The sequence below is a fragment of the Biomphalaria glabrata genome, chromosome 1 (assembly GCF_947242115.1).
Source record: "Biomphalaria glabrata chromosome 1, xgBioGlab47.1, whole genome shotgun sequence".
Taxonomy (NCBI): domain Eukaryota; kingdom Metazoa; phylum Mollusca; class Gastropoda; family Planorbidae; genus Biomphalaria; species Biomphalaria glabrata.
Genome location: NC_074711.1, coordinates 29,905,502 through 29,918,985, shown reverse-complemented (window position 1 = coordinate 29,918,985; position 13,484 = coordinate 29,905,502). Strand labels below are relative to the sequence as shown.

At 38.2% G+C, this 13,484-nt stretch overlaps 1 protein-coding gene across 2 annotated transcripts in view; it reads right to left on the bottom strand.

The window, feature by feature from the left end:
- Positions 1 to 11,520: 11,520 nt before the first annotated feature.
- LOC106060763 (uncharacterized) overlaps positions 11,521 to 13,484 on the bottom strand; it is a 169,730-nt gene continuing 167,766 nt past the window's right edge. For both annotated transcript variants that reach the window (XM_056031638.1, XM_056031643.1), the window contains 2 exons: positions 13,114 to 13,264; positions 11,521 to 12,890 (listed from right to left, as the gene is read on the bottom strand). In XM_056031638.1, the coding sequence (XP_055887613.1) occupies positions 12,692 to 12,890; positions 13,114 to 13,264 (350 nt within the window). In that variant the 3' untranslated portion in view covers positions 11,521 to 12,691. The remainder of the gene's footprint in view (positions 12,891 to 13,113; positions 13,265 to 13,484) is intronic.

Genomic DNA, 13,484 nt, shown 5'->3' with positions numbered 1-13,484 from the left:
TTTTGCTCCTTCCCTCCCCCGTCTTTTAATGGTTCCAATGAAATTTAACCAAAATGAGGGATGAGAGAGGTTAAGTTAGAAAACATTGATATAACGCAGCAAAAAAAAAATAGGCGCGACAATTAGCTCTTTAACAATACTTAATAGAAATTAACTTTAACACATACACACAGCCGCGAAATTGCAAACCACCCAACTTATTCACAGCTCAATATGGGTATAAAGCTCTACTTTCTGCGATTTGAAAAGAAAAAGTAAGTTTCTTTTTGTTCATTTTTAATAACATAGATCTAAAAATACTACACTTAAGGCTTACAAAAAAAAATTAAATTAAAAAATAAATCTAGATGTGGTGGGTTCAGCACAGACTACGACAACCAAAATGACGAAGCAAGTCAGGAGGCTTATTATAAGTTTAATGTACACAAAAAACCTGCCAAAGGCAAACATACAACATGATTATTAATGAGCATAAAATAAACATAATTATATGGTCTAAATGAACAGACCAATTTGTAAAAAAAATGTAAACACAACATCAGGTATAAATACTAGATCAAGCAAAAACAAAAAAGAAAATCTTACAGTGTGAACCAATCATCTCTTTTATGAACATAAGAGAGATATGGAACACCACCAAACATTAATAAAATAAATGACAAAGTAATTAATAAAAAATAAATCAAATAGTTCTATAGAAAACTTACATACATTGAAGAGCTTCGCTCTTACCTTTTCTTACAAAAACTATGACAATTAAATAGAACAAAGGTAGTCCGACAATGAGGACAAAACCTGGGTAGCAATATGATATATATAAAAAATAAACAAGAATATGTGATGTACACGAAACAGTAAAAATGTTTTTACCTGCAGCCTTGGTCAAAACAATGAACTTAGGACAAACACAGCAGGATCAGACAAGGTGGTATTGGAGTAGGTGCGTAGCAGCAAGTTTCAATCGAGGATGCCAGCAGGAAAAGGAATTCAAATCTCAGCTACCGGGGCAGAGGTCAACTTGACCCTTTGCTGACCGGTGCTTGGTCAAGTTGAGCCGACCCGTATATTATGTCCTCCCCACTGCAGAGCCCCTAGCTTGAAACGACCCGTCTCGGGCGTTCTGTCCTAGAATGACTCTTGAAAATCAAACAACTGGTTCGAGTTGGTGTGCACAGCCTTTGGGAGGTGATACATATTGTTATGTTGCCCTGCGGTCAGTCGTTGGGTCCTGCGCTGTCCGTCTGGTACTTCATTAGACTCCCGGCCTAGTTCTGTGCACTCCTCACTACCTCGGCACCAGTCAGGTGGAGCTTGGTAGCGCTTGATCTCCGTTCTGGTAACACGCCTTTGAGTTCCTTCTTCATCTTTTGGGCTCACTAGGTATGGATCACCATCCTTCCGAGGTAAAGCAATTACCTTGAAATGTCTAGGATCCCAGTTGTTCTGTATCTTGTTGCGACCCAGCCACCGCTTTCTAATCAGTACAGTATCACCTAGAGATATGATCTCTCCTGTCTGTTTGGAGTCTTGTGTTTCTTTCCCTTTCAATGTCTCTTGTTCTAGTTTCGTATAGGCTCTTCTGTGAGTTTCCTTGAGCCTATCAATGTGAGTGTGCAGCCACTTTATGTCAGGCTCTGTGCCCATGTCATCTGCCTCTGCCCTAAGAAGAAAATCAAGTGGAAGCTTTGGTGGTCTCCCGAACATTAGCTCATATGGAGCGAATCCAGTGGTTGAGTGTGGGGTACAGTTGTACATGAAAACTAACTCTGGGATGTGGTCGGGCCACCTTTGTTTCTTGCTGGGTGGCAACGTTCTAAGCAGTTCATGCAGGGTCCTGTTGAACCTCTCACACTGTCTATTGGCTTGGGGGTGGTAAGGTGTTGTGCGTGACTTGTTAATGCCATAGGAGGAACACAGTTCGGCAATTAATTGTGACTCAAAGTTCCTGCCTTGGTCCGAGTGGATCCTCAGTGGAACCCCATAATGTAGGAACCAATCCTTGATGAGGACCTTAGCGACAGTACTAGCCCGTTGGTCTTTCGTTGGGATGGCAATAGTGTACTTGGTAAACACATCTGTAAGAATGAGGACATCCTCCCTCCCATCCGTGGAAGGTTCCAGCCTGGTAAAGTCAATGGCTAAGATTTCCAGAGGCTTTGAAGCTAGTATTCTACCGGCAGGCCCTTTTGGTATCCGTGTGGGTAGTTTAGCCTCCTGGCATCGTTTGCACCCCTGTATGTAGCTCGTCACGTCATGGTACATTTTCGGCCAGTAGCATCTTTGTCTCAAAAGCTCAATAGTCCGCTCCCTTCCTTGATGCCCCAGTGAATGTGCTGATGCTATCACTTGTTCACGAAGTTGGGCTGGGAGTAGAAACTGGTTATAGGTCTGTCCCTCTTGCTGGTACTGTCTATACAAGATGCCATCTGATTCCTTCAGTTTCTTCCACTGATTTAATAGCGTTTGCGTATTGGGTGATAATTTCCTCCGTTCCCCTGGCTTGGGTTTGAGGCCAGAGTGCCAAAAACTGGATAGTGCTGCAATATCTGGGTCTTTCATCTGTAATTCCGCAAATTCTTTCTTGCTATAGGATGGGAACATGTCTGCAATATCAGTTGCTCCTACTAAAACTGTGGCCTTTTCATTAGTGTCCTGGTGCCCACAAGTCACTATTTCCCTAATCTCCTTTGGCACGGTCAGGGATGTTCTGTTGCAGCTTATTGCATTCTCCTCGTTGTCTTTGCTGTCCTCTCCGTGTTCAAAAGGATTCCGTGACAGAATATCTGCATTTACATTAGAACGTCCAGACCGGTAGAATATTTCGTAGTCAAATATTGCCAAATCAGCTGCCCATCGCTGTTCGACTGCTCCCAGCTTACAGGTTTTGAGGTGAGACAATGGATTATTGTCAGTATAAACTTGTACTTTTGTTCCAAGTAGGTATCCTCTAAACTTCTCAGTCATTGCCCACTTAAGGGCTAGGAGTTCTAATTTGAATGCGCTATAATTGTTCATGTTCCTTTCAGTGGGTCTTAATGTGCGACTGGCATAGGCTATCACTTTCTTGTGGCCATCTTGCTCTTGTGATAGCACTGCTCCCAATCCCTGGTGGCTTGCATCTGTCTCTAGTATGAAGGGTCGTGTGAAGTCGGCAAACCCTAATACTGGGGTAGTAGTTAAGGCTGCCTTGAGCGTTTTAAAAGAATCCATGCACTCACTGGTCCACATTGCTCCAATCGAGGGGTTCTTTCTCTTTGGCTTTTGGGTGTTGTTAATGTGGCCAACCAGTTTATGTAGTGGTGATGCTAGCTTTGAAAAATCTTTCACAAACCGACGGTAATAACTAGCAAAACCTAGGAAAGACTGGAGTTCTTTAAGGGTTGATGGGACTGGCCAGTTTACAACTGCTGCTATCTTGCCACGATCAGTTGAGACACCGCCAGCAGAAACTGTGTGTCCTAAATAGTTAACTTCACTTCTCATAAATTGACATTTCTCTGGGTTCAGCTTCAAACCTATTGTCCGTAGCCGCTCCAACACCTTCCCTAGGCGAGCAATGTGGTCTTCAAAAGTAGAACTATAAACAAGGATGTCATCTAAGTACACCAGCATACTCTGCATGATCAAGTCGCTCATTTGAGATTGCATGAGGCGGCTAAAGGTGGCAGGGGCATTGCACAGGCCAAAAGGCATTCGGTTATATTCAAATAGTCCAAACGGCGTTGTGAAAGCGGTCTTATGCTTATCCCTCTCATCAACTTCAATTTGATGGTAACCAGAGGCCAGGTCCATAGAGGAGAAAAATTTAGCACCATGCAATGTGTCTAATGTTTCATCAATTCGAGGTAGCGGGTAGGCGTCCTTCTTGGTCTTGTTGTTTAGAAGACGATAGTCCACACAGAGTCGAAGACTACCATCCTTCTTTCTCACCAGAACTATAGGGGAGGCAAATGAGCTTGTGCTCTCTCTGATTACTTGTTTGTGGAGCAACTGGTTAATGTGTTCCTGCACTTCTTGAAACTGTGTGGGTGGAATCCTTCTATACGGTTGGTGTACTGGCGTCTGGTCTTCTAGCTCTATTCTGTGCTTTACTGCCATTGTCAGCCCTAGGTCATCTTCACTTGTAGCAAAACAGTCAGCATACTTGATGAATAGGTCTCTTAGTGCATCCTTCTGTGATTCAGTGCAATCGATTGATTCCAAGTCAACTGGGCACACGTAAGTACTGAGACTCGTCTGTTCTGAAATGGCTGTAATGCAGATCTCTGATGCTGATACCTTGAGGAAGTTGGCAGCCTTAGGCGTTGGCCAGTCAAAACTTGTAAATGTGCCAAGAACCATGGATTCAGAGAGAACAAGATTTTCCCTTGAGAGGTTGATAATTTCAGCTTGACAGATGCCATTTGTAGACTTAACAATCGCTCGAGGAACAACCAGTGCCCTTGGGACAGACTGGGATGGTTCTAAGAGTAGGTCACCACTGTAGTCCCTCGGGCATCCCCTCAATTGGATTACTTTCTTAGATTCTGCTGGCAGCAACAATTTACCTTTGAGAGCAAGTCGAGCTCTACCCCATACTTGCTTTTGGGGTTTGCTTGAAGTTTTAACAGCTATTTTGGAGACAAGCACTCCCAGGCCCTCTGCACCTAGCACGTTCATTCCTAATGTCCCAGGGACTTCGTCTTTGTGACGCTTCCATCCGGGGGAGTTTTGATCTTTGGTCACCAAGAAACCTCGGTTTCTTATAACTTTATCCATTAGCTGTACATCTGCTTCAAAGTAACCAACGTATGGTATAGCCAGCCCATTAGCTGCGGTCAATTGGAACCAATTGTCCACGCACTGTAGCACATGGCCTTGGGATCGAAAGTGTTCATTAAAAAATGACTCTGTAAGCAGAGATACCTGTGACCCGGTGTCTAGCAAGCACGTGACTCTTACATTTCCGATGACTGTGACTGTAATAGGACAGGTGCCAATGGCATTCTCCTTGATATGACTAATTGAGTCATGAACAGCCCCTCCCAGCACTTGACTCCTCATGCCAGGGGGCTGGAGTTTGGGTGATTTCCACAGCGGCGAGCAATGTGACCTGGCTCCCAACACTTGGTACAGACCGGAACCCCGTCGGAGGTATATGGAAAAAATCCCCTGTCGGTCTGTGTCCAGACAAGTCCTGCAGGAGCTGTTTGGCGATTCATTGCTGGTGTTGTGGTACGGCTGTTTACAGATGCCATTGGGCGATTAGTTGACCACTGTCCCTGGTTTGTCGTCCTTCCTTGGTTGCGAGGTTGGCCAGTCCATGTGTAGTTTTGCTGGGAGCTCCTCAATGCTTCCAATTGCTCTCCAAACTTGGTCAGCTGGGAACTTACCAGTTCGCACCACTGGTTTTGTGGTTGGGAGTTTCCTTGATCCTGGCTTTCCCATTTGAAGGCTTGGTTTCTAATTGCAATGAATGTTATTGCTGGTTCCTCCTCCACCAGTCTCAGCAGTTCCCTACGTAGTGCAGAGTCGTTCAGCCCATGAACGAATTGGTCCCTCAGCCTTGCCTCGCTGAAGCACTCAACTCTCTCCCGCCTTTGTTGGCTTACCGCCACCGAGTGTTCGCTGAAGAGCCTGTGCGAGAAGTCTCGAAGGGACTCTCCTCTGCGTTGACGTGATCCCAGGAAGACCACCTCTGCTTCTCGCACTGGCATAGTCTGGGCGAACGCCTCAAGGAGGGTTTCCAACAAGGCTTCCGGGTCGCTCTTTGTCCTTGGGGTTTGCAGGTCGAGTTCTTTTCTGGCGGGGCCGCTGATATTGTTCATTATCACGGCCACCTTCTCTTTGGTAGAGTAAGGCCTAAGCTCCCAGGCTTCCCTTACTTCCCTTGCAAACTCTTCAGCCGTTGGTCCATCAGCGGTGCCCCTACCACTGAACTGCCGTATCCGCTTTGTCGGTTCCGACAATATGAGAGGCCGTTGGCAGGCCATTTTCAGTGCCTCTAACTGTGCCCGGAGGGTGGCGACTTCTGTTTGGTTCACTCCTGCTTCCTCTGGCTCCCCTTCGCCACTCAACGGATCGACCTCACCCCAATCCACTGCATTGTGTTTCATCCTGTTCTTCTCCATTGACTGCAGGTTTTTTTTACTTAATACAATTATACTCTAACTTAATACAATTATATATTTAAAAAAATAACTAACTTAACTACCCTGAAAGTAGAAAAAAAAACACTGGAATATCTCAAATGGTACAATATAAAATAAAATAGTACTTGTCAGCTTCTGACTTGATTGGAAAGTTCCGAAGGCTCCACTTATCGTCTGACAGGGAGGTTTGGTAGACTCTTTCTTCGGATCCCACTTCTGACACCAAAAGATTCTGTGGTGGGTTCAGCACAGACTACGACAACCAAAATGACGAAGCAAGTCAGGAGGCTTATTATAAGTTTAATGTACACAAAAAACCTGCCAAAGGCAAACATACAACATGATTATTAATGAGCATAAAATAAACATAATTATATGGTCTAAATGAACAGACCAATTTGTAAAAAAAATGTAAACACAACATCAGGTATAAATACTAGATCAAGCAAAAACAAAAAAGAAAATCTTACAGTGTGAACCAATCATCTCTTTTATGAACATAAGAGAGATATGGAACACCACCAAACATTAATAAAATAAATGACAAAGTAATTAATAAAAAATAAATCAAATAGTTCTATAGAAAACTTACATACATTGAAGAGCTTCGCTCTTACCTTTTCTTACAAAAACTATGACAATTAAATAGAACAAAGGTAGTCCGACAATGAGGACAAAACCTGGGTAGCAATATGATATATATAAAAAATAAACAAGAATATGTGATGTACACGAAACAGTAAAAATGTTTTTACCTGCAGCCTTGGTCAAAACAATGAACTTAGGACAAACACAGCAGGATCAGACAAGGTGGTATTGGAGTAGGTGCGTAGCAGCAAGTTTCAATCGAGGATGCCAGCAGGAAAAGGAATTCAAATCTCAGCTACCGGGGCAGAGGTCAACTTGACCCTTTGCTGACCGGTGCTTGGTCAAGTTGAGCCGACCCGTATATTATGTCCTCCCCACTACATAGATCTAAATCAATTTTTATACTATTATAATTAATGGCAAACTTGCTTAGTATGATGTCATTAATGATGAAAATTCTTACAATAATTACAACAATTTATATAGCGCTGTCACATCCGATATTTTAAAATATTTAATGAAAGGAGATTTATATTTTAAATAATGGGTCATGGTATATTCATATACAAATCGCGTTTTTGAGAATGTACTAGGAGGAAGCAAGAGCTTTTCACATTAAGTAAGTGCCTCTTTGACCGTTGTACTTTCTCTTATCTTTTAATGGAATGGTTGCCTGAATCAGCCAGGAAAACCAATGATTTAGCATATTTTAAGTCACAGATCATCATGCATGTCTAGATTGACACATGAAATGCGTAAGAAGTAACAATCTTTTTTGTTTTTGAAGAAACGTCTGTAATCTATAAGTAGGCTAATACTGTAATGTAAACAATAGTATGGACGTTGCTCAAGATTGATAAATCTGGTTGGCGCTCCTAGTGCTCGCTCAGACGGAGAAATTGTTCACTCTCCTTAAAATGGTTGACGGCAGTGATCAAAGGGTCCTCAAGGCAAAAATCTGATAATGCTACTGAAAAGAATCTTGGATATCATTCCTTTTCTCTCAATGCAGAATCTGGCCATCAATGTGCATCACGAATGGGTTGAGGACAAATTGTATAGACAAAATCTCTTAAGTAGGCGAATTGACAGTTGCTATGCAGTCTTAGTTTTCTCTTTTTTTTTTTTATTCTGGGCCCATGTATTAACTGAAATAAACGACGGGTAAGTTTACCTTCAGAAACAAGGATCGTCAGTTCGAGACTGGGCACTTAAATGGAAAACAAAACATCAATAAGTATTAATCGAAAGGGCAACTTTGAAGCCATTATTACCTTCAGCGAAAGTATTTGCTATGATCTGAGGATTAGTGCAGAATATCAAAGACGTATGACCACAATAAAAAGAAGCCAAGCAAAAAAGGTGAAGATTCTGTATATAAACACATAAGAACGAGCTACGGCTTGAGATATTCTTCTTCCTTCGACGTGATAGTTCTAGAAATAATCACCCGATAATATGATCATATCATATGGTGTGGTAGGTAAATATGAATTTTGTCGCTATCCTAACCATTGAATCCTCAGATTGAAATCAATCTTGATAGTGCTCATAGCGACTTTGACAAAAACAAAAGTTGTCTGGAGCGAAAGAGGCTACAACAGTTTATCGCAGTTTTTTCAGAAGCATTTGAACTTCTCAAACAAGGACCTGTTTGAAATCTTGAGTTTAAAAAATAAATAAAAAGATATCAGCTAGAATGCCACTAGATGCTTCAGTTCTAAATATTGTCTAAATATTCGTGATGCCTATTGAATGCCAGATTCTGCTTTGAGAGAAAAAGAATGTTGTCCAAGATTCTCTTCAGGTAGCATTAACAGATTTTTATATATTTCTGACTATTGCGGTAAGAGCGAAGTTTTTCAGATTTAATTAAGTTGATCAAGAATAAATACCGTTCAACAATGAAAAAATTGCGTTTCACTGATTAGGCGATTGGTGGAAAACATAGATTTCGATACAATTATTGATAGTTTTGCGACCAAGAAAGCACCTATTTATTTGCAGTATATTATGTTAACGTTTAGTAACGTATTTTCGCTGTTTCATATCCGAGTGGGGGGCATCATGAGGAGAAGCCGCACTGGGCATGAAACACCCTATCTATAGCTACGCCACTGTCTGTGTGTTACTTGTTTTGTTTTTACTTTATGCAACATGATGTATGTTTTGCTCATAGACTATATATATATATGGGAAAGGACCAATGGCGAACGCTTTTGTGCCAGTTTTTAGTTTAGAATTTATAACTCCGCAATGGTTAAACTTATTAAAAAAATAAAAACATGTGCGGACTCCTCAATGGGCGATAAAACTAAATTTTTCCATATCAGCTATTAAATTCATAATTCAAGTCAACTTACGGTAGGGGTCGGACCTAATCAGCGAACGCAATTTTCGCGGGAGTCATAATGAGCGAAAGGCCGTAAAAAAATAGCGAAATAACATGTTAAAATATAGGAAATTATGCTTCAATTAGTTCTCTCACTAACTTCTTCCATGAAGCATTTTAACTATTGTCCTCCTTATGGCATTAGGCCAAAATTTGTTTTCACTTTTCTTGTGCTCCACATATCCTTTCTCTGCTTGGAACTGATGTCTATATATAGCCTACGAAACTTAATGCGATCAAATATTTTTTTTTAAAGAAAGAAACTACAAAATTCTATCTCGCCTCCTCCCTATAGGATAGTCCACGTCGTTTTACTCTCCATTTCATAATCTCTCGTTACAGCGACTATTTTTTTTAAGAACACATGTTCAGTGCACTTAATCACCATCAACTCGATCTCCCCCCCCCCCACACACACACTTACACACACGCGCGCTGATTTACCCAAAGGCAGATCCCGAATGTGATGGATTGATGATGTATGGAGGCAGATCTATAACAGCTTGGGTTTCAGGCGTGGAGACGAAAGACTCAGGAGAGATCTTGTAATTTTATACTTGTAGCCTATATTATATGATAATTCTTATATTTATTACTAAATATATAGTTCGCATTTTTTCCGCTCCTGAAATCGAATATTTTCTCCTGGAAAACTCTTGGAAATCTCCTGAAATCCTTATCTCAGAATGGTGGGGGAACCCCGTGAAAATGAATTCTGATCTTTTAAACATTTATACACATATTAATATCATTAATTAGTAACAAGAGGTTAATCAGCCAGTTAAAAAAAGGAGGACGGCAAAACAGAGGTCCCCTGGGCGTAGTCGCAACTGGGCGTAGTCATGTGAAACACGTAATGCACTCATCCTTAATCTTCGAAATCGAAGACATTGGGTTAAGGTTAAAAATAGGCCTATTATTTTAATATTTCAGTTTACAAACAATAACAATAGATAAGACAAAAAGAAAAACAGATTAAATCAGTCACTAAATTATCATTAAATGGCTTTTTAAGCTTATTATAGGGGCTTTCGGTGAATAGATTTTCAGTTAAAAGGTCATTTTGAGCGAACACCCCACAATATATTTTTTTCAACGGAATAAATAGCCTTAGCTATTGTAGCTAACTATTTCCTCATTTATTTAGAAGCACAATATGCGAATTCTTTTCGGCCGATGTCCATTGATGCTTTAAAATCGCCTTAAGTTCGGACCTACTCTCGTTTATCCGAAAACGTTTTGAGAATGAAATTTCCATACATGTCAACTTTGACCTTCAGCTATGCTTTATTGTATGAGGGAAAACGAAAGTGAATATGTGGGGAATGTAGAAAAATGGAGTCTTTGTAATACCATTTTATTAATTCTGCAGTTACTTTTGAAATAAATAAGAATGCATAAAAATTATGGGGAGGTGTTCGCTTTATATGCCATTTCGCTGATGGACCTTTCCTATATATACAGGACTGCCAACTGTGCGCACCACGCATGGTTTTGCTTCATCTCAACAATACTTGTTTTTGGTTTTATGTTCGTTTCACACTTGTGGAACGTTTATTCACACTAGTTCTCTATGTAGATATGTGTGTCAGAAACACAGCTTGGTATTACAGTTTGTATAAACATTTTATTGAATGTACTGCTCAGGAAACTCTGCTCATTCTAGACACTGTTGCATTTTTTGTTAAAGTTGAATCTTGGTTTCGCTTTATTCTCACTGTACACATTCTCATTGATGTATGTTTGAGAAGATTTTAGTGTTTATATTAGACAAGATTGCTGTTTTCTTTGTCATATCTTCTATTTTGTTTCCTATTTGATTAACTTTCAATGCAAAATGAAAGAAAGAGAGAGGGAGAGAGAATGAATGAAAGAAAGAATTAAAGAAAAAAAAATTCATATTGTTAGTGTTGTGTGTAACCTTTGTTATTTGAGAGTGTGTTATGAGTATGATGTACTCACGAGTATGATGGCGTCTCTTATTTGGTTCAGTGTTTTTTAGTTATTAATGTTATAAGTGTATTTAAGCTAACAATAAGAACAGGATAACAAGAAACTGTAGAGCCTATTTCAAATATGGGGCATATTCCTTTAAACAAAAATTTTTTTAAACTTTTACATTTATATTAAAACAGTGAATGTAAGATAAGAAGATACAACACATGATTGTAATTTGTAGGCCCATATATAATAGCCTATATTAACACTAAGGCTTGTCCAGGCCAAGCATAACCATTGTTCGCCGGTGGTCGATTAAGATTTTCTTTCCGTCATCTACGTCTTTTCACTGATAAAATGTACTTCAAAGCTACTTCAATTGAGTTTGGTCATTTACCTTCAAGCCACAGGTAGCAAGACTAATAAAGAATCTGATTAAATTTGCAGATATTTGTTACACATAAAAACTAATAGGCTTGTATGTCATTTATTTGTATACACATTTATTTATAAATAAATATACATGTTTTTATATAACAATATGTCAATAAAAATATTTGTTTAAATATGACAAATGAGCTCTAAATACTTGTAATTGCAAGTTATGATCAGGTTTATATTGAGTAAAAGACAACAAATAGTGCTAGTGAAATGCTGCACTCATCTTAAATCCTCAGAATTGAAGAAAATGTCTTCGTGGTACTACCAAGGATACTAAATTTTCAATTTAAATCCTAGGAAAATCTCCTGATACTAATTATGCTATTATTTTAAAATGTCAATAAATTAAACCTGTGCATTAATTTCTTTAAAACTATTATAAAATTAAAAAAACAACAGGGAATTACAAGTAATGTGTAAAAGTACTGAAAAACAATATATTCATATAATAAAAACTTGAATGCAATAAATATATAAAACAAATAATTTGTAAATGATGAATTCATATTAAAATGGATCAAATATAGAACATACATTTAATAATTTGTATATACTAAATTCATATTAAAATGGATCAAATATACAACATACATTCAAGGCACAACAAAGTTGAATGCATAACAGATTTAATCAACAAAAAAACATACATATGACAGTTTCAGTGCTGTACACTATACTATATTATGTTCAGTTTTTCATGAACGTGTGGTCAACACACTGACAATGCAGCACTGCCTACATTGCTTTAATATAAATATGATTGTTCCAGGTACAAATATATATATATATATATATATTGAATAGGTTGTATTTCCATGTGTTTCTCTAAAACAACAGTTTCACATTTGAACATATTGTTAAATATATCTTTCAGGGTTGACTATAAAAACAAATTTTTTTAAACTTCTGTGTTTGTCTGGGAAAATTATTTACTAGGGAAAGGATAATTTCTTCTATATATATATTTCTTCTTTTTTTAGTTAATAAAATTGAATTTAAACCAATTTTTAAGAAGTTCCTATAATTAATTTATTAAGACGTATATTTTTAACAACAGTTTAAGGTTTACTCATCAAATTTTCATAATATTATTGTCTACCAAACATGGACAGAATAACTTAATTTTTTGCTATTATTTAGGCCTAAAATGTTATTTTTAATACAATCTATGATCTTTTGTTAAAAAAAAGGGATTAATTACTTAAATTTGTACAGAATTTTCATTTTGATATGGTCCAACTTCATAGTAAGATGGTGCTATGGATGGGTTATAAAACATTAAACTTCTGTCTGTTCTTAAACCATGTGATCCATCATAGAGTCTGTCATGTTGATAGATAGAATCTTCATCTGATAATGATGTGTTCAGCTTTTTCATTCTTCCCTGCAGTCTGCGCCTTCTAAATATTGAAAATAAAATTATAACAAATTTAAATTATTATAAATTTATTTCTGAAGTTCTTTTCTTAAAAAAAAAAATCCATCTGAAACAACATTTACCTTGAAGTAAATCATAGTTAATTCAATTTAGGCTAATATATAAAGAATGCTAGTAGAATAAATGTAATACTATATTAAAACATACTATATTAAAACATTAGATTAGTCAGTTTACTAAGTTACCTCAAGACAATGACAATTGATACAACAATCACAACTATCAGCAATATTCCAGCTATACAAGAAGTGACTATTATGACAGTTCTTGAGTTAAATTCTACTGAATCTGTATTATCTAGTCGTGGTTGAACTGTTGTGGAAGACATCCCAATGGCTAAAAAATAGAAAGTTACCCAATTATTAAATCTTCAGCCAGTCAAAGAAGTTTTGAATTGATTATATTAAATCACAGTGAAATTATTTACGACATATGTTATTATTAAGTTTTCATTGTTTAGACAAATTCCACAATGCTATGGACAAGAATGCATTCACAATTCATGAGAACAGGATAAATGGATTAATGAACTTTAAAAGCAATTCTGTCATGAAGT